Below are 22130 nucleotides of genomic sequence, written 5' to 3' on the forward strand. Positions count from 1 at the left end.
CTGAGAGGCAAAGGTACTCGCGGGCAAGTAGAATGATGCGGAAGGTCTCTGGAAGCGGGATAATTGACAGCGCACATAAGCCGTGCGAGATTTTCTATACGACACATCGAATTAAAAACACCAGCTTAATAGAAATGTTGAACTTGGGGGCCTGTGAAAATTCAAGATTTTGAAGTGAATAGATTCGACTCCTAATAAGATAGGCACCACTCCGTTGGCCGTGGGAAACGCAACAGTAGCTGCTAGTGAAAGTTTCCTAGAGTGGAAGAAAAAAATAAAAGTAAACGGACTTAGTGTGTGTTCTTTTCTTACATCCGTGTCTTTTTTGTTGCGCAATAATACTTGAGTAATGGATTACCAACTTGCCCGGAATGCTGCTCTCATCAACCGGACTGTCATCATGACTCTGATCTTGAAATTCTTTTGCGCACCTCCCTACCATCAGGGGAACGGTGGAACGCTTAGAGCACTTCTGCTGGTTCAAATCCCTTGCAGAGAACCAGAGACAGAATTTTAGAATGTGCAGCTGAGGACTAAATTTACATCTGAGTGCGATTTTATTGCTACTTAGCATATGCAGTTACATGTGTTCCGCACCCACATTGTGCCACGTGCGTGGCCAATCGTAGCACTTTAATAGTATTTAATAATACCTCCTCCCAGCCTACCACCAAATTCTAGGATGCTGTGTGTTTGCGTATTGGATGTAGATGGCATGCTGGAACACAAAGTTTCAGCTGTATATATGACATATCTAACTTTGTTTTCTTTTAGCATCCCTTTAAGCATTCCTGCCAACTCTCCCAAATTTCTCTTGACGTGTACGAATTTGAGCTCCTTTTACGATTTTATGAAAGTTGCACTAAATTTTACAAAAAAAATGCTGCTTGTCAAAATTTTTATTCTTCTGCCTCAGAAGACATTCTTGGAAATCTTCAAATGGTAGAAGGACCTTAGAGGGATACTTGCTTCATGCAGGTTTAATCAAACAGGTTTCTGTACCAAATAAAATCGGCAACACCAAGGTCACTGCAAAATTCACTGTTGCCTCAAAAACAATGTGCGGCTTGTGAGTTTAACGCTGCCCAAAGTTCGTTGTGGATTGTGTGCTGTATCTAAAGGTGAATAATTGTAATCAAAAGCAAATGTATACCACAAAAGGCGCGTGCCCAGGGCAAACTAAAGAAAGAAAATCCAGATACCCCCTTACTCTGGGTCATGTCTGTGGGGCTTTATGAATATTGAAGTTCACAGGTTGGCAGGTATGCTTTAAAGCCCAGCAGAGGCTTGGGAACCTTTGCTTGTGTTCATATCTGGCAAATGGAACCATTTCAAAACTGGCATTTTTCAGGCAAGAGTCGTAAAACCTCTAGGAGTGAGTACATGTGGTTTCTCTGTTACTCTCAAAGCACGAGTGTCGCCCACTTTGCCATAATACAATTGCGATACAACCAGGGATGCTACGAGGTTTGCAAAGCGTTCGCCTCTGATGTGTAAAACCCACCATAATACATCTTCGATAAGATGTGCACTGCTTTTATTTGTATCCAGCGGCGTCCTTGGGACATGACACATTCATTAGCGCAAAGCTTTACAAAACTAAGCTTGGGCACTAAAGCAATTATATTTTAACATCCAACATAGCTCGTGCACACCGCCACTTACGCTGCTGCTCTCCTTCCTCAGTCAGAAAATGCTTTGAATAATGTATGTGCTTTCATTACGCATCACCAGACATTGGGACCACACTGAGAAAACATAACAAAAACAACTTGAAAGCGTACAAGACACCAACCATTTCTCCTACGTTAATACATTGCTTAGCACAATGCCACATGAAACGACAACTTCTCATGACATCACTAAGGAATCAGCTCAGATTAAATTTAGTTGACAACAGCTTTACATATGGAAGTCACAAACGAGTGCATTTTAACAAGACGAGCATCAATGATGGTCAGAGCACCACAGAGTACAGCAAAGACAAACATTACAAATTTCGGACAATTAGGAGTCATGCTTCCCCTCATGCTATGCATCTGCTAGCTTATAAGGTTGCTAAAATACTGTATTATTAAAGAGAAGTGACATTAGAAGTTAAAAAACAATGACATGATCATACCAAATGTCCATCACACTTGCCAACTTCAAGACAACTTGTGTGTCAGCATTTCTATTGCAAAGATAGTAGTATATACAACTTGTACGGTTCCAACCACATCCAGCAAAATGCCAAATCATAATTGGTACATCTGTGCATGCAGATGCCTGTTGTTAGAACATATGTAAAGCAATGGTACAAGGGCAATGATTTCTGTCCTTTCATTCCAACTCTTTCTCACAAAACTACCACAGGCATAGCAACATTACAAGTGAAGGAAATGTGCATATGTTTCACCCAGTAGGAGGACACAGAACAACGTGCAGTGGTTATCAAACAACAAAAAAGAGCAAGGGGCACCTCTCCATGGTGCACTAACAATGGCGTCATGCCAAGTATGTATTGGTGCTTTCCACATATCAATAGGCAACAGTGCTGAACAGAAAATGCAGCGCAAAAGCTTTGGATGCTTCTGCATAGAGGTGTCTGCCGAACCACAACATTTCATTTCCAGAACGTCACAGTTGTGCGACTCCCCAACGAGCACAGCAAGCCTTCTCTTATTCAGGCTCATATTCTCACTTGTACAGTGACTATATTGACTGTCTGTTCAACAGAAACACTTAAAAACAACTGCAAAAGACACACAATGCATTCTGCTTGTCGGTCAACGGATTGTTCTGCAAGAGATGGCTTCACACGTAGAGGTCAAAGTCGATTCGTCTTGAGCTATAAAATGGACGATCGGTTTCGTGTGCTTTGCGGACCCAGACGCCATCTTGAAAGTATCCTTCCTGCACCCACTGCAGCATCTGAGCCGATGTGTGCAATCCGTACACTGGTGCGTCATCTGACTCCTCCCACTTGAATTCCCACATCACTTCATCCTCGCCTATCGATGAGCTCACTGGTTCTGCATCTGAAAACATGAAAGTGACAGTGATGAGAGGTTGGCAGACCTCAAAAAATTTTTTACATTGGTTAAGGCAGAAGAAAAACAGCCCACTACTGAGTTCTCTCAACACCATTTTTTGGAGGCCATAAATTGGGTGTAGGCACGAAACCACTTATACCTCCTCTTTCTTTTTGCAAAATCGTGGAACAAGAGAATCATATACTGTGCACATGTAACAAATTGTGCCAACAAATCCTTCAAATCTTGTGCATGACTTTGCACAGTAAATGGACATCATGAATATGTGCTCTGGAAGCTGGTACGTTTTCTTTAAAGAGAGAAGTCACGGTCAGCAAGTTTTTGAGACGCAGATGAATTATGATGAACTTTTACTGACCCAGTCTGTCCAGCCGGAGCACAATATGTAACGCAACTGCATGCAATCTCTGAACAGGAGTGTCCGCCTAGCAGCTAATGATGTGGAAAAAAAAAAAAAAGCAGGGGGATGGGAATGACCACATACCATCGCTCTTGTTTTCAGCTCCTGCTTTCTCATCTTTGACAGGTAATGGCTCAGTAGCTTTCGTGCTGTCGACATCATCTGCAAACATGTCGAAGGAAGACCCCTCTACAGCTGTAGTTGTCGCTTTGGCCTCTTTGGCCTGCTGTTTGTGTTCTCGCAAGAATTTGAGCCGCTCGTATGTCTGCTGGTAAATGTCCATGTCACCAGTTGACACTAGTCGGTCAGCTAGCTCCGTCATCCGCAGGAGGTGCTCCTTTGGCGCAACATCCTTGGTGCTGTCTAAAGTGTACATAGAAAAATACACAAATATGATTGATTTAATAATGGCAGCTTCCACACATTTTAGGTAAAAATGTCCTATATTATATTGTGGAAGCTAGATGCCGGAGTGCGCTAGGTCATCACAACTTGCTCCAAAACATGCCACAGTGACAGCATTAGTTGTTTGCAGCTCTTCCTCTGCACAGCATTATCTGCGCTGAAGTACTGGCAGAAAAGTTCTCAACCTGGATATTGATGGCTTCCTACGACAAAGCTTAAAGAATACTTATAGGCCAACTGCAACAGAATTTCACTTTGGCTAAATTGGTTATGAGTAGCGTGTACTACTGAAGCAATTTCGGCATAGCTTCTGTGCTGTTAATTGTGTAATTTTCCTATTAACAATCTTTGTATGGCACTTAAGTAGATGATGTCGGCACCTGGTGGTTAGTGGATACAACACTAATCTTAGCATGTGGCCTCCGAGGTTTGCCTGATCTTGGAAATGATGCCCAGGTTTTCGATGTTCCAAGTTCTGCATAATTTTTTGAAAGCAATTATGACATTGTTTCATTTCTTTTCCTTTAAATTTTTTTATTTAAATTTTTTACCAGCTGCCTTTTGGAGCCAGGGCAGGAGTGGTTAACAATGAAGTGCTAGTGTTATGTAAGGTACAGGTACATACATTTCAGAACAAAAAAGCAAAAACAGAAGAAAAGAGCAAAAGGTTTTCGAGCACATAGTGAAGATTACTTTCAAATACGAATCTGAAAACATATGTGCGTAACAAAGAGCAAAGATTGAATGATTGCACATTACACCGATAAAATGGGAAGGGCTACATGAATTAGTGGACAAGTGTGAAAAAAATTAAATAAATATAAACATGACAGCATTAAGACCACAGAGTGTGTGCCAGTGATATGGCACAAAGAAAATCGATGCAGCAAATCTGACAGATCACACATGGTCAGGGAGGGTAGCTAAAAATGATTCAACACTAGATAAATTTGTTACTTCCTGCGGTAGTGAATTCCACTCCGCGACAGTTCGTGGGAAAAACGAAAAGTGGTACGCCAAAGTTCATGACAGTGGCATTAGAATAGTATTCTTGTGCTTGTCTCTTACACGTTGATTTGTTTAACTGGATGTATACGTCAAATTCCAGTTTCATCTGATTGTTCACAATGTTGTACAGGGTGGCCCTTTATGAAAGGGAACACGTGAGTGTGTGGCCTGTGCTCTGCAGAAGCTGCTTAGAGCACCAGCAACAGGCAGCAAGAGGAAGCATGTCTGCTTGTAGCGCCATCTATTGGCGGGCAGAATAAACAAATGGCTGATAGGCAAGCGACTGTGGACTGCCTCCCATGCCAGGTGGATGCACAACAGGTGGGACCTGCAACGCAGTGTCTGCTGCTATCAAAACGCACTCAGTACGCTAGCACATTGGAAATGTGGAAGGACCAACATATGCCCGCTAGTTAATAGGCACTCCGAGCATATTTTAATGTGTAAGAATTCTTTGGCGAGTGCCGCAAGATCTGTCCACCACACAAAAAGTGTAATGCCTTGTATTTGCACAAAAATGCGTAATGTGCGAAGTTACAACATTTAATGACTAGTGTACCTGTAGATGATTGGTAGCTTTATAAGCGATGAGGAACAATTGAAAAAGAATGATTAGACAGAATAACCATACAGATACATAGGGTCCACAGAAAATGCATGGGGAAGCCTATAGTAGAGGTGGACCAACTTGAAATTTGGGTGTAGGCCAACAAATTTAGGGGTGGGCCAATTTAAATTTCGGGGGGCACCAACATAAAATTTGGGGGTGGGCCAACTTGAAACTTGAGGGCGGGCTAACTTAAATTTGGTAGTGGGCCAAGTTGAAATTTGGAGGTGGGCCAACTTGAAATTTGGGTGTAGACCAACATAAATTTGGGGGTGGGCCAAATTAAATTTCGGGGGTGGGCCAACTTAAATTTGGTAGTGGGCCAAGTTGAAATTTGGGGATAGGCTTAAGCACACTGACAACTCCAGTAGAGCTTCTGCATACTTTTTTTGCAGTATGGAGCCCTGGCTACCCACTCCCCCCATAGCATGAATAAACCTCACCTGATTCGGAGTGGTTTAGGAGAGAAGTGCACTCAGGTGAAACTTTAGCTTAGGTAATTATTTTGTTATTGTTTGGGTTTAGTTATTTCTATAATGACTATACTTATTTACTCAATTAATTAACATTGTTTAAAGTTATGAAAAATATGTTTATATATAATTAATAATTAAGGTTACTTAATTAGGTCTAATTAATTTCAAGGTCCCCTTAATCTTTTATTAGGTTTCGTTGATTTAACCTTATTAACTTTTGATTAGTCTAATAATGTAACATAAATTGATTTTAATTAACCTCAGCATTCCTAATTGCCCGAAATTAATTACGATCATACTCAACTAATTTTATCATAACTAATCTTATTAGTTTTTATTTACCTTACTTACAATTACACATCTCAGTACTCAATATATATAGTCAAAATCATAAATTTCAGTCATACGTAGTCATAAGGCATTCTCATATATACCTCCATAGGACATCATGTATACCTATGCATGCAGTGCCTCATGTCACGCATTACACAGAAAAACGGAGGGACGGACGGACGAAGTTCAGAGGGATGTAGCCCTAGAATGCTTATGCATCAATACAGATACGCCAGGAGTACCTATTAACTACCGGGCGTATGTTGGCACTTCCACATTTCCAGTGCGCTTGCGTATCCAATGCGGTTTCCTAGCAGCAGACGCGCTGCTAGGAAACGCATGACTGCTCCTTGCGCAGCAGTCATGCGAGGAGGGGGGGAGCGGAGGGGGGAATTTCAGCTAATTCTAGCAGGCACTTGCCTATCGGCCATGTCTGGTTTTTCTGGCTGCCAATAGATGACGCCACAAGCAAATGTGTTTCTCCATACTGCCACTTGCTGGCACTCTAAGCAGCCTCCACAGAGCACAGGCCATGCGCTCACATGTTCCCTTTCATAAAGGACTGCCCTGTACATAATTTTTAATCGATGCAATTTACGGCGTGAATGGAGTGTTGGAAGATTAGATTGAGTTCGAAGTTCACTAACAGATGTATTTCGGTTGTAGACATTATAAATGATCGAAATGCAATGCTTTTCTCTGTACACGTTCGATAAGGGCAATATTTGTCTTAGAGTTCGGATTCCAAACGACATCAGCATAGTTGAGTAACGGTCTCACTAACAATGTGTAAGCGGTAAGCTTTGTTTTACTAGCAGTGCCTTAAACGGTGTCTCAGTAACCATAGTTTGTATAATGCTGCTGAGGCTATGTATTTAATGTGGCCGTTCCAGTTCAGTATTTTGTGTTTGATCACACCGAGATATTTGTATTTGTCAACCCTTGTAACCCTTTTTGCAACTTTCCGTATCAAAATGCCTATTATTGCTCACTTTTCGCGATACATTCACTGTTATTTCAAGCATGAAATCTTGCACGAAGGCTGCTCTATATCTACACGGTCTGAAACTAGGCTTTGTATGTGTTATATGCTGGAAATTGTTATGTGCCCTCTAGGGAGCATTCTACCACAAGACTTTTTTAAATTGGTTCATTATTAGCAGATATAGAAATGTTTGAAGTATTATGAACCCATGATTCCAGGAGGCAAGCATCATTGCCAACACAGACACTCTTGCCACTTGCCTCCGTCTAGGCTCCGCAAGCAAAGTTCCTTCTTGCACTCTCCCATATTAGAGCCGGAGGATTGCATCATGTACATCTCACAATCCCCACCTTCTTTCTCCTCCCCGCCCCTTTTTTTCCTCACATTTTGGCTGTGAGCCGCACTTCCGACAACAAGCTCGCATGCGTGCTGTTGCGCTTGTTTTGTATTGCTCTGTACACGAGAAAACATGTGTTGTTGTCTGGCTGCTTCTGCGAAATGAATCCTTCAGTGCACGCACATTTGGAGAGGCTGGCCCAGCTCATGGATCCTTACTGCGATACACCACGATGTTGTGCCACTGGCACCAGACTAGGGGTATGAGAAGTCATTGCCACATGAACACTGAGGTAGGTGTGAGCAGATTAAAGAGCATGATCGTGTGCAGCAACATAGCCGAAAATTACATAATTCCGTTCTATGCGCATGCGACTGAAGTTGAAACAGAAGTGCATCGCTCTTGCTACAGTACGAAGTAAAACAAAGGCACGTAGATATTCGGTTCGTAGGTTTATTATTTCTCTAAACATTAATTCATCTACAAATCCAACAGATAATTGCTGCTGCCTTGAATAATTATCAGACACGTGTCACAGTGAGTGACGTCACAGCACTGCGAATTAAGTAGCGCACTTGTGTGACCGACTCACCAGCGGGGAGTGCGGCACCCAGGAGGAAAAGGGCACGTGGTGTTTGGTTCGAAATTTGGGCTGTTTACATGGAGTGTAGAGGTGTAATACTTTGCAGACACGATTGCTAGCGCACATTGTATGCATTGCACTTGTCAGCTCAATATGGCCAGACCTGGTGAGGGGCCCTTTAAAAAAAACATGAAGACAAGCTAAACTGATAGATTAGTATTCTGAAATAACAAATATGTCACTTTCGCTGAGAACAGCAATCACAAGCTAGATGATGATGCCACTATAATGATGTCGACACATCAACCCTGCCACCTAAGCGAAAGAGTGACCAACCTGGCTCACTTGGCTCCTGTTTCTTCTTCTTCCAGCGGTTTATTGTCGAATCTCGCTTCCCTCCTCCGAGGCGTTTGATGCAAGACAGGACAGTCTCACCAGGCTGCATGATCTCCAGCATCTCTCCATAAAGTGCTAGTGCATCCACACTTTCCTCATCTTCAGAGTCGTCTGAGCCTCTGCTATCCTCTACTGCTTGTTTCGAAGGCTGCACCTGAAGCACGTGAAAGAGAGCAGGACCCAATTACATGCAGGGCCACTTGTGCATTATTTGCATGTTTAAGTGATATGGGCAAGATGATGATGGCTTTCTACAAGTGGAGCACCCTAAATCACCTTTAAGAGTAATGCCTAACCTTGAAGTGTCGGTCCTGCAAATGAAGCTTGAATGCTGCTATTCTGTATAGTACTAAATGCCTGTGTTCGACAGGTTCTGCTTGCCATACATAAGCATCAAAGATAGACACCCTCACTCCTTCGGTGCAGTTAATCTAAGGTACACGCACCGGTAATTTCATTCAGCCAGTCTGATTTTCATAACCACAGATACCATAATGATCTTTGATCATTCTCATATGACTTGTAATCTAGAAGAATGTTGGCAAGCGAAAATATCACAGTAGCAAAGCATGAGGTGGCTTTCTCTGTATCAAGGAAATACTTGTTCATGTCCAACATGTGTACTCATACAGACAGGAAAGGGTGCAACAAGCTGAATATTCCAACATAAGTGAACTTGATTTCAACAATGCAAACGTAATAAACAGAAGGAATCACAATTACAGTAAACTTCTAAATATATGTGTACTGAAACGACTGAGTGCAGTGACAATTTCCACAATATATGTAAGATAAAATATCATATCCAGGAAAACATCAGGCTTGTACTTCACTTCTCTTCTTCATTTTTTGCATAAGTATATACTGCCTCCCCATGAAAAATCATTAAAATAAAGCTGCTGAGATTGTTCACAACACTCAACTCGCAATCAATACTTCTTTGTTTACAAGCAAACTGCAGTCACAGATAACATTTTGATGACTGGATCATAGAGCACAATCATGGCTAGACCCGCCGTGGTTGCTCAGTGGCTATGGTGTTGGGCTGCTGAGCATGAGGCCGCGGGATCGAATCCCGGCACAGCGGCCGCATTTCCATGGGGGCGAAATGCGAAAACACCTGTGTACTTAGATTTAGGTGCACGTTAAAGAACCCCAGGTGGCCAAAATTTCCGGAGTCCTCCACTATGGCGTGCCTCATAATCAGAAAGTGGTTTTGTCACGTAAAACCCCTATAACTTAATTTTAAACATGGCTAGACTAAAGTGACCAGATCTTGTGGCTTAACAAGAAACGTCCCACTGTTATGGCTCTGGTCCCACTGTCCCAAAGGCATTGTGTTTTGTCCTGCCTACTGTAATATCACTAAAGGTAGGTATGAATCTGCAAAAGACCTCCCATACTTAGGTTACATAGAGAATCCCGAATGGACACAAACTGCTGGCACGTCACAATGGAAACAGATGTGATACTCAATGTGAATATTCCTAACCCCTCAAATCTTCTTTGACTGTATTCCCCCCCCCCCCCCCCCCCAAAAGAAAAAGAAAAAAGAAACAATGAAGGTTTATATCGTGCGACGCAAAATATTTGGACTGAAAGAAGAGGGAAGGCAGAGGGGCCGAAGCCAGGCAAGGTCTCATTTGCAGTTTGCTCTTGAACTAACTGGTACATTTTAGAAATATGTGCCAGCTCTCCAAGTGACAATGCAGTTAGTTTGTACATTACAGCCATGTATAAACTGCTGCTTCTGTGCAGCTCCTCATGCAACATGTTGCCTTTTGCACCCACCATGACCGCCAGTTTCCCATCCCACTTCGTTGTTTGGGAAATCTGGTCACTTAGATTCAATACATAGTTACATTATTACAAATACACATGCATTATAAGTTAACTCTCGATATATGCAATTAGTTGAATACACAACACTTCAAAGTATCACACACTGAACATATGACAACTGCAAAAAAGGCAATGTTAAAAATATGCTTAGAATTCCTGATGATTTCATGTACCAGCACAGGTGATAAAGCTCACCTTGACCCAATCAATGTTGTCGAGCCAATTGTCACGTATCTCCGGTTTCTCTCTATCGAAGATGAACATGCCATCTTTGTCAAAATGACCATCCTCCATTTCATCTTCCATGTTGAATGGAGTGATTTTGATGTTTCCATCATACTCAATAGTTTTGTCTTCCTGTCCTAAATGATAAGACGATAAGGTAATCAGATTATGCTTCCAGCTCTACAATGCGCTTTTACCACACACATAGATGAAAATGAATGGTGCAGCATAACCATTCTTTGACAATGACAACAACAAGAAAAGAATGTTGCATGATTATTTAACGTCTGCAAAGAACACAAGAGAGTAACAAATAGATTCAGATCAAAAAATAATTTTTGTTATTCATGAAATTTGACTTACAAGGACTGCAAGATTCGTTTGCTCCTTTCAAAGCTGTCACTTTATTTTATATAGTTTATTTAGTTGTTGTTTTACTAGCATACAATGAAAAAATATTTTTTTGGAGGGCACATTCTTGTACACGAAGTTATTCCAGTGCAATCACTTTGTTAGACTACTGTAGAGTGCAGTTAAATGGCTCTACAAAAATAGCAGTTCTTAAAAGTCAGAATATCCTGAATACAATTGTTCCAGAGCTTCCCTGTGAAAAGTCTGAATTTTTACAAGCATTTATTGGGAGTTACTGTAACCACAAATAGGCAATTGTACTCTATAAACATAGAAGTATTACGGATGGAAACTCGTCGCAATCGCACAACAAATTTAGGCACTCAGAAGACGAACAGTATACAGAAACCTGCCCATATAGTAGCATTAGAACAAATGCACGTGATTGCTGTACACGGAAGGTGAATCAGAATAGAAACATCTTTTCCTGCTTCTTTGCTAACATGCAAGTGACAAAAAAAGGGACACAGTTAAAATTTTACTTTGAACTTGCGAATGTAGAATATACAGGTACAACATTGCAATTGAAAACCTAGAAATTAAAGCTTCCAAGAAATGCATGACTACCTGACCTACATCTTTCCTAATTGAAATTAGCCATAGAAGAACAGCATGAAAGAACGGCCAGGTCAGCGTTTGTGGGATATGTGACTGCTGTATTTGAAGCAGAATGATGTGACATACAGCTGTCAACAGAAAGCATTGCCAAACGGAGCACGATACCAGCTTGATAATGTCATCATGCTCCAAAGTTGTAACGTGGGTTTATTCAAATAATTTGCGCAAACTACCAAGATGACCACATGGGTTTGGAGGCAAGGATTTTGTAGGATTATTTAAACAGGCCCTATCATAAAAGTGCAACTTACCTTCTACATCATCTGGGTTAAGCAAGTTGTACTTCTTGTCTTCAACTTCATCATCCTCTTCATCACTGTCTAAGGAGTTTTTAAACTTTTTCTTAACGCCTTCCCCCAGTGGTTCTTTTCCAAGTAGCTCATCCTCCATCTCATCAAACTGCACTCTTTTGGATGACATGGTCATGGTATGTCGGGCTGTGGAGAAAGAAACCATGCAGTTAGTGCTGTGATCACACATCTAAATGTAGGACACTCACTGTAACAATTTCGAAGTGCTAGTTAGACCAAATCAATAAATACCAAGAAGAAACTAGATATGTTTACAAGGCACATGACATATATATCCATCTGCGAGTGTTCATGCTACAAGTGTAACATCTCTGTCGCAAACAAGATGCACAAGTTTTAGCAGTGTGTAGCAGTGTTTTAACAAATGTTTTAGCAGTGTGTCTAACTTGAGAAATACCTAGTTACTTGGATATGCGACGATAAAGCCTCGGCACTCCTCGCGTTTCAAACACCGTGGTCAGCGGCATGCGAGCAGGCATGCTGATGGCTCGGTTTATTTAACACTTTCTAGCAACATCACGCACAAGATAGATGACACAAGCACCATCTGCGGCATACAACGGCGTTACCGCCAGTTGCTAAAAGCAGCCAAATGTGCCATCGTGTTCGATCATAGCCACATGTTTCCATGCTAGGCATGCGATTGGGTTCGCAGTTGGCGGCAATCTCGTTTGCCGGTACTACATAGTTTACACGCCTACCAATGCAACATCACATACTGCAGCCTGAGCACTAGAGAAACGAATGAAATTAGGCAGGAAAACGCACCGTCAACGCTGTGAGAAGAATATAAAGAACTCCGAAACGGTCATTTTGCGTACTCCACAGAGACTGCGTGCGCTTGAAGTGGATCGGAACTGGGGATCATCGTAAACATAAACAGAGAACTTTTAGGCTTGCCTAGGGAAATAATACGAAACCTAGGGATAAGAAGAAACGGCCGCCGCTATCAGTTGTTTTCTTGGGTGGTGTTGTTTAGGCGCAGCGTTCGTTAAACATGTTCTTACTTTTATATAAAACAGCATATTACTGTAGTGTTGTCATCAATATGTTTCCTTTCTGTCTGTATTGACTAATTATTTAAGAGAGTCGGTCAAACGCTTCTGAAGCACACAAACAGCCGAGCGCCGCTGTTATGCGGCCTTGTGAGCCCCAGTGCAGTTCTGTTCATAAAACACAACTTTAGTTGACACTTCTAAAGCATGGCCTTGTGTTCACGACAAGATCCGTGCGTGTAAATAGGCAGCCGCCAGTGGCAAGTACGCTTCCGAAGATAAAAGCAACCAATGAAGCAAATGAAGCTCATTTGTCATCAGAAAAGTTTTTCTGGTAAATGCATGTTTGCTGTTATAGCTTTACTCTGTGCGTAATCGGGAACGGAACATAACTAATCTGTGTACTTTATTTACACAATTCTTTTAACAGATGACAGCCTGATAATAGGCGCCAAAGACTTTCCAGGTCTGCAGATCGGAGACATCGTTGAAATATACCTCCCTGATGACACCTACAGGTGAGCCTGCGTAGAATGTTTCAGGGTGTCTCTGATTTCGAATTGTCTGTTCTGAGCTTAGCTGGTGCAGGAGAAAGCAGGGGAAGCCGACATTGATGTTGTTAATTCGCGAGGTTGCGCACCTGTTGCGCAGAAAACCATCTTCAGAAATGCATTTGAGTGCGATGTTGTCAACAGTATTGTTGCACTTACAGCCGCTTACTGCTTCAAGTGACAACACTAAAGGAAGACTTCCAGAAAGGTTTGTTGTCATCTTTTTTTTATCCACAAATTTGCACTCTTTCATATGATCTCATTGGACGCAGAAGTTATAGCATAGATATAGAATGACTTAAATTCTCGTAACCATATCTCCTTCACTGTGAAGTTAAAAGAAACGAAGTAATTGCTAAGTTGCATGACCAAGCTAGTGTCATTTAGTGTGGAACTGGGACTTGACCCACATGTCGGCCTCACCTTGCTGTGTCCGATACTTTAGTATAATATAATGAATTAATGGGCATGTAGTTGAAATGAACATTTGTTAGAAGTCCACTTCGTGATGACCTTTTACAGCACAGTAGATGGTGTTGCTGGATTGTAGTTAGTCTTTTGTAGAGAAAGTAATATTGCTAGCATAACCACATGCACAACATTGCATAATTAACTCATCTTTTGTTATGGCAGGAACAGCGAAGCTGACCTTGCTGCCCACGCTGCTCATGAATTCCTTTGCTAACTACACACCACATCAAAATTCTTCAATTCTTCTTCTGGCAGCTGTGCCTCATTCTTACGCAAGGTCTACCAACCACACTAAACTAATTTCATGCTTTGTCTTCCTTTTTTTTTTAGATGCCATTAGTGTGGAGCAAAGCCTCGCCAATGCCTTCCAGCTCAGGGTGTATGCTGATGTCATAGTTAACAAGGTGGACCCAAGGGTTTGTTGAATGACATGGCTCCTTGTTGTTCTATTGTTTAGTTCGTGACTTCTCAACCAGTTCTCTTTTTTCAGGATGTGGCCCTTGATTCCGTTGAACTTGTGTTTAAAGACCACTATCTGGCTCGCAGTGACATGTGGCGTTGGAAGCAAGCTATGGTGAGTTTACCCATAGTACGTGACTCATTGCTTTTTTTTCTCATGTGCCAAACAAAATCTTTTTTAGCTTGCCTCCAGTAAAATTGTTGGTTGTTGGCGCTCGTGAGTGTCTCTGAGAATTACTCCAGAGAATATCACCATAGAGCTGTTGTCACTGATGGTTGCTCTGTTGTACTCTTTTTAGATCAACACATGTGTTTACACCAAAAAGCTCATCAAGATTCATTCAAGCATGTGAGTCATACTGAGCGTGGAGATACTGTATTAATAGGCCTCACATTATTTTATTCCTTTTTTGTCATTGTTATTATTATTTATCAGGTGTCACACGGTTGTACTTTCAATGATCGAGCCTGATAGAGATAGAATGTTTCGGTCGCGATTGGCTCCTTTGCACAAGCTGCATGTGGGAGCCAACCATGGTCAAGAATTTCGATCTGGATCAGGCTCAGTTGTGATCAAAAGTGCCTGTGTGACACCGGTATTAGTTTGCTTATCTAGTGATTGATTTTAACCTCCTAAAACTGCATGTGGCCTATGAGAGATGTGATGATCAAGATAAATTTTTGCTGGCTGCGGTCATTTAATGTTCACTGAAGTCTGCATAGCCTTTATTATTATTATTATTATTATTATTATTCTGCCTTTGGAATGAAGCTGCCACGTCTTGGCAGTGAATCTAATGCCTCTTGCACAGGTGCAAAACACTATTGCTGCTAAGCCACTAAAGCAGATAATGATTTCGCTGCTTTTATCTTATTTGTAAACACCTCTGTTTCGAAGGTTGAAGAAGAGTGCTTCCCATCTGCCAGCTGACTTTTGGACATGCATTTGTGTGCATTCTGTTAAAATGCGGCGCAGATGTCCAAGAATCTGCTGTCTGTTTTGCAGTTCATCTTTTTCTAGTGTGCAAATGATCAGGGCGGCTATTTTGTAGCGATGCCTTTTTCAATGTTAATGCCTTTTGCTGCTTTTCGCGTTCGTGAGGCAGAGCATTGCTTTAACTACCGCTCTGACCACTTACGAATGAGAAAAGTGCAAAAAGGCATTAGTATCGAAAAAGGCATTGCTACAAAATAGTGGCCCAGGTTGCAGCTGCCTTTGTCAGTCGTGCTGTCATCCTCAAAATTTTAGTACTTTGTGTTATTTGACTGAATGCTTATTGGCAAAAGTGACTAGTACTTGAAACCATTTCTATCATCTAGCACAGAAGGCATGTCATGCCTGTTGCCGTTATCTAGGCCTACAATAGTATAGCTGTACTAGTTCTGACATCCTGTAGTTTCTGTAGTTTCCAGTCATCAGGTAGGGAGCAGAAACAGTTGCCGCTAGCTGCTATCAAAGATTAAGATCCTGAAATATCTGAAGGCAGCACCATTTCCTTTCTTTTCTGCTTGTTTCCTCCTCTAGTTCCTTTGTTATCTGTCACTGTCATCGATGAGCATCACCAAAAACAATCTAACTCGGCTAGTCACTGTTTTGGGATTGTACCTTTGACCGGTTGCCATATATAACAAAGAAAATGGGGAATGTGTGGAGGCCAACAACAGCATAATACAATGGTGCTTCTTTCTCGGTACATCGGGACCTTATTCCTATTTCGCCGCTTTAATGTCCAATCTTTAAAGGGCCCCTCACCAGGCCTCATAGCAAATTTCGGTTATATGCTGGAAGTTGTTACGTGTCCTTAGGGAGCATTCTGCCGCAAAAATTTTTCAAATCGGCTCGTTAATAGCCGAGATAGAAATATTTCAGTGCTGCGAACCCATGATTTCAGCAGGCGGGCTCTACTGCCAAGCAAGACGCTCTTTCCACTCGTGCCATCTAGCCTCCGCAAGTGAAATTCCTTTTCTGCGTTCTCCCATACCGGATCTCGAGGATCGTGTGACGCATACGTCACAGGCCCACCTTAATTTTTTTTCTCCTCGCTTCTTTTTTTTCTTTTTCGGCATTATGCACTTCTGCTGACGGTGTCGAGCTGTTGTTTAGTTTGCGCAGCACACGATTTTGCGTGCTGTGCACAAGAAAACATGACTAGCAGTATAATTCAGTGCTACACGAATACTGAGGCAGAACAAGTGGATCACAGAGCATGATCGCGTGCTGGAACGCGGTAGAAAATGGCATAGTTTCCGTACCTACGCACGTGACCGCACGACCGTGGGGACAAGCAGATGAAGTGGAAGTGCATCTCTCTTGCTTAGGTGCGAAGTAAAACAAAAAACATGCAGACATTCCATTTGTGTCTTTTATTATTTCTCTAAACTTCAATTCATCAATTCAAGCAACACATCGCACAGATAACAGGTGTTATCTTGAATAATTCTCAAAGTCATGTGTCACCACGAGCAACATCACACTGTGGACACCAGTACGTAGGTGCAGGCACACGAGTACTTCATCTTCCGGCTTGGAGCGCGGCGGCTGTGAGGAGAAATAAAAACAGCGTTCGGTTTGAAATTTCAGATCTTTCCGCGGCACGTAGCAATGTAATACTTTGCAGACACGATCATTATCACGCAATGTATGCTCTGTGCTTGTCAGCTCAAAATGGCCAGACCTGGTGAGGGGCCCTTTAAGCTTTCAGAGCTACCTACTCACAGTGTAGTGTCATGTTGTGTAAGAAATGTCCTAACTCCCAATCAACATGGCTTTCTTGTGGTCACTCAGCACATACTAATCTTACAAGTTTTATGACGCAGGTCTCCATGCCAGCCTTTTGAGGGGGGCAAGTTGACACATGGTACTGCAGTCTCAGGAAAGCCTTTGATGTGGTTAGCCACTTTTACCCTTTGAGAAGCTCATGCTCTCTGACATGTAAATTCTCCAATTGTAGCCCTGGTCCATAGCAAAGTTCTCTTTAGGTATTCCTTTGTCTATAAATGGCTGGTTATTTTCCATTTATGAGGTCGTCGTTGATGTGCCCAAAGGCACCATTGTTGGTTCTCCTCTGCATCTCAGTTACCGTTAAACACTTTTCTACTGCTATCTGGAATTCATTTTTACAGTTTTCTGATAGTTTGTAGCTTACAAGACAGTAGTCTGGCCTATCAGAATTTGATGAATGATTCATAAAAGAATAGGTTCAGATAAAGGGGCTGTCGTCTTTTACAAATAAAAGTCTTCTTTGCTCCTACTATGTCATCTGCTTTACTTCCGATTAGGCCTGTAGCGATCAGTAGTATTTCCATGCTCCTTGGTAGCATTAAAAGCTTCTCTGGTCATGCTGAGTACATAGTAATAAAGGTTCTATGTGCAAAATTCCACAGATCTTGGCACTCCACCTTGTTTTTAATGTTAAGCACAGGTCTTCCTCAACTTGATATGCATTGGTTGAATGAAATGGCACATGCTAATTGAACAGCTATGCTGTAAAACTGGAGTGAGTGAAGACACTGAATATTTGCTAGCCCTATTGTGCCGCTAGCTGTTAAGTGATTATGCTGATCTCTTTCTGTATGGATTCTCTTATTGCATTGTTGGTCGTATCAAAACTGACATCTCATTGAGATGACATTGATGGTGGTGACTATGATGTACATTGCAAGGGAAAGTGAGGGAGCCCAATTCAGAGGCAGTTATGACTAATGACACATGGCTACAGATGGGCCATATGTTATTGGCGTAGTAAGAAATATTTCATGCTTACTACTTCCTTTGAGTGCTGATAATTGGTAGCTCTTTTCTTCATCTTCGTATATTGACGGCACAGTTGCTGTCACATTTTTTGTCCCAAACTCCATAGAGCTGTGTCTGGACCTTTTATCTTTTGGTAGATCTCTCCTGCATTCCTCATCTTTTCATCACTTGTTTATCGCTTGTTTATCACTTTCTACATTCTTAGATGCGCCTGTTCACGCTGCCTTGTGGTTGTGTTAAACATTTCTCACCAACTTGTGCACTTGTGATGTCTGTGCTGAGTTCTTTCTTCCTTTTGACTGTTCAGATTATGTGTATATATTGATGTTTATATCTCTGCATGCAATCTTGTTCCATTTTACGTGTGCTTCTTTATGTGCAGTGTGCTTTACTTGGTTGCCTGCAATATTTATTATTATTACATTTATCTTTGCTCACTTTTTATTCTCTCCCCGTAAGCAGTGTGTGCTTTCTATCATTCTGTGTGGCTGTTAATGCACCTGCATCCTTGCCAGTGAACTATTATTTTATTTGCTGCCTACATTCGGCAGCATTTAGACATTGTTATTGATCTTCAGCATGTAATGTACAATAGAACCTCTTTAATACATTTCTGGTTCAAATGATTTCTTGGTTTACATGCTTGCAGTGAAAAGTATTAAAAATACAGTTGAAATACCTTTACATTGAACACTGTTATCATAATGTCACTTCTATGACAAAAAGGAAAACATGGCCTACCCATATTTATTTTTTATATGTGTTCTGGGTGCTACTGCAATGAAGAATTAGGAAATAATTTATCTGTCTAAGAAAATATATGCTTGCTTGATTACAGCTTGATACTTTATATTCAATGCATAAAAGTAGCTGTGCTTTTTGTTTATGTGTAGTCTCACTTTGTGTTTCTGGAATACTAGTGATCTTAGACATCGCGTGTTACTTACTTTGTCATGTTCAACTATTGCTTACGTAATTTTGTTGTCTAATGGAGGGCTAAAAGGTGAGCTCAAATTGCAAATATTCTGATTAATTTTCAACCAACATGATCAAAAGAGTTAATTTCGTTTATGGATGTTTGAATAGCGAAATTTTCTAATCAAATCAAAAATGAATATTTGAGAAATATTACCATTTAATATTGAATTGAATACTGAAAATTTTCTCATTTCTAAACAAAGTAATATATAAAAGATCTGTGACGTCTGTATGGTAAAATGACTTAAGTCGTTTACCATAGTAGTTGACTGCAGTTAAGAACTTAAAACTTGGTCAACTGAGGAGCTTGTAAACGAAAACAGTTGAAAGTTGGGTGCACCTGGCGCGTTATCACAGTGAGAGTAATAAAATGCAGAAGCATCACGTAATCAGAGGCATACAGCTAGAGAGATAGCTCTGTTCACTGAGAGACCAAATTTTACAGCACCGTACAGTGACTCTAAGAGATGCGAACATTGTGATACATTACTTGTGATTGTGAACATTGTTCACATTACTTGTGAACATTGCGATACCAAAGGTGATACATTACTTTGCCTGAATCAAGAAAAATTTGCAAGCTGCATAGGAGCAAGGCATCCTTATTGAGTGACTGGAAATTATTGAGCAGAAGTTAGCAACTCCATGCGTTTGCTCATCAACTGACGCCTGCGCGTAGCAACTGCGGTTTTCCTGAAGCAGAGTCACTCGGAACGGTCGCCACTCACATCTGCCTTTCTTCCTGTAGATTCCAATAAGTGTAGTTATCCATTATATTTGAACAGGAATGAATATTCGACATCTTCAACTGGTGAATTCTTCGATCGAATACAAAGGCTGTTTGACTCATATTTGAAATTTCAAACATTTGCATGCCCCCAATTTAATTATAAGAATTTTAGGCTGACAAGGCGGAACACGACATCTACTTAGCCATCTGCAGTTCTGGCAGTTCTGGTTTGACGAAGCCAAACTCTGCATTGTATGTGGGTGACAGCTGCCAGTGGTGTAGAAGAAGCTGGGAGCATGAGAGAGCCATGCACCATTTTATAAATTCGTTCTTTTTGGCTTCTTTCAATGGCTCTCTTCTATGGTGCCACTTAAGTGCGCATTGGTTGCAGCAATTTCTGTGTCTAGATGTGTGATTGTACGCTGCAATGAATGCAGGTGGCCCGGAGCCTTCAAAATGACAACATTCTGTACGGTATCGTACCAAACTTTGTAACTTTGTATGTGACCTGGTTAGAGACGCCCATAACTTTTCAGCACAGTTGACAGGCAGAACTGGGGACTATGGGAGGCATGGTCATAAAAGGAGTCACCTGTATAAGAAGGAGTGTTCACAATTTCTTGAATTTATGAGGTGTTCAACTGTGTTCTGCTTGTATAGCCAATTCCCGATATAACACACTTTTTTCTTGTGTTTTATGCAAAACATGCCAGTGAGGTTCTGCTGCCATTTATTATTTTTTTAATAAGATTGGTGTGGCCAATTTTCTGTCTTGTTTTTACATTTCTGTTGAACAATTTGCTTGCTAAATTTCAAAAATCTTGTGTGTCGTTTTGCTCATATTCTGTGCTATATGGTTTTTATTCTGTACAGGCTCCAGGTGTATGAGATGTGGGCTCACGGAGAGCAGGTAGCCTCTGGAGTTATCACTGCAGACACCAAGATTGTCTATCGCTCAGCCAGTAGCATGGTGTACCTCTTCATTCAAATGAGTTCTGAAATGTGGGACTTTGACACCAATGGTGACCTCTATTTTGAGAAGGCTGTCAATGGCTTCCTTTGTGACCTTATTGCGAAATGGAAGGCAAGTTGCTTCACATTTGGTTCTAGCCAATACATGTGTAGACATATAAATGGCTTCTGTCCGTGTGGTGCAACTTCGAATTATGGTAACCTGCAGTCCAATGTTCGATTCTATGGTCATTGTTATGCAGCCTAGTGTTTTACCATAATTTTGCACTACTCGCAAAAAATATATTACTACAGCTTTGTGAAACTTACAGTGCATTGACAGTGTCAACAAAATGCTGCCCTTCTGTTTAAACACTGTAGTGGTTTGACTTGTTCTCGATGCACATTTATTATATCTTTTGACCACCACTGCACAATGATTACAGCTGTTGTGTTCACTATTTTCCTTCATCATGGCACAGTCAAGTTTAGATTTTCGGGGTTTCCGGACGTTACATTATCTACCAAGCTTGGGCTGTGGTGTAGGTCTCACCGTTTGTGCAACTTTTCCTTATGAGGTACAGGACTTGTGAGGTGGAGAACTATGCACCTTTGTCAATTATGGTGTTGGTAGTCAGTTGGGATATGGTAATGCCAGCTGTCAGGGGCTCCACTCGACCACTGGACCATGGGCTTCTATATCTGCCAACACAGGTGTGATTGATGGCAATGACAACACTCAAGAACACTGAGAAGAGCTCATAATAGCTACTGCTGTACTCAACAAAGTTTGTAAGTAAAAGTGCCAGTGCTAGCTTATAACATAAGCTTGCCTTTGGGTGCAGCTTCACAGCAATGCAATCTTCATTCGACACGAAGTCAATCCTGAAAGCAAAATTTTTACTGTTATGATGTCGCACACAAAAGCAAAATTTGCATACAAGTTCGCTCTGCACTGCAGTGAAGTCACACCATGCTTTAGAGCAACAGTGAGAGCAGTAATGACATAGCATGAACATCAAGATTGTTTCCAAAGCATTGCTTTGTTCCAGCAGTTTCAGTTTCAGTTTATTATTCTTTAACTACAATGAATGGGTCAGAGACAATATACATATGAGGGTCCCAAAGTCAAAGACTGCAACGGGACCCTCGGTTAATAATAACAATGGAGAGATGTATTAAAGATGAGCAAGCTAAGTAAAAGAAACAAACACAATTGCAAAAAATACAACAGAAAAATAACAGTTAACAACAGTTGTGATCATTTGC

General features: G+C 41.3%; 2 protein-coding genes across 7 annotated transcripts in view; one reads left to right on the forward strand and one right to left on the reverse strand.

Annotated features, from left to right (window-relative positions):
• Nucleotides 1-881: 881 nt before the first annotated feature.
• holn1 (CD2 antigen cytoplasmic tail-binding protein 2 homolog holn1) lies at nt 882-12840 on the reverse strand. Of its 2 annotated transcripts, none has more exons than XM_050194636.3 (6): nt 12741-12840; nt 11913-12098; nt 10603-10769; nt 8506-8719; nt 3520-3798; nt 882-3020 (listed from the first exon to the last, which is right to left on the reverse strand). In XM_050194636.3, the coding sequence occupies exons 2-6, from the start codon at nt 12085-12087 to the stop codon at nt 2797-2799; spliced, it is 1059 nt and encodes a 352-aa protein (XP_050050593.2). In that variant the 5' UTR covers nt 12088-12098; nt 12741-12840; the 3' UTR covers nt 882-2796. The 2 variants fall into 2 exon arrangements, with proteins under 2 accessions (XP_050050593.2, XP_054918667.2); XM_055062692.2 differs by lacking the exon at nt 12741-12840 and adding an exon at nt 12370-12495.
• Nucleotides 12841-12937: 97 nt separating this feature from the next.
• Nucleotides 12938-22130, forward strand: part of Iml1 (GATOR complex protein Iml1) — a 66065-nt gene continuing 56872 nt past the window's right edge. For 2 of the 5 annotated variants that reach the window (XM_072287171.1, XM_072287172.1), the window contains exons 1-8: nt 12938-13301; nt 13398-13485; nt 13680-13726; nt 14320-14405; nt 14480-14578; nt 14748-14797; nt 17266-17337; nt 20784-20994. In XM_072287171.1, coding sequence (XP_072143272.1) covers nt 13259-13301; nt 13398-13485; nt 13680-13726; nt 14320-14405; nt 14480-14578; nt 14748-14797; nt 17266-17337; nt 20784-20994 — 696 coding nt within the window. In that variant the 5' untranslated portion in view covers nt 12938-13258. The remainder of the gene's footprint in view (nt 13302-13397; nt 13486-13679; nt 13727-14319; nt 14406-14479; nt 14579-14747; nt 14798-17265; nt 17338-20783; nt 20995-22130) is intronic. The other 3 variants (XM_072287173.1, XM_072287174.1, XM_072287175.1) reach the window with 3 other exon arrangements.

The sequence above is a fragment of the Dermacentor andersoni genome, chromosome 3, assembly GCF_023375885.2.
Source record: "Dermacentor andersoni chromosome 3, qqDerAnde1_hic_scaffold, whole genome shotgun sequence".
NCBI lineage: Eukaryota > Metazoa > Arthropoda > Arachnida > Ixodida > Ixodidae > Dermacentor > Dermacentor andersoni.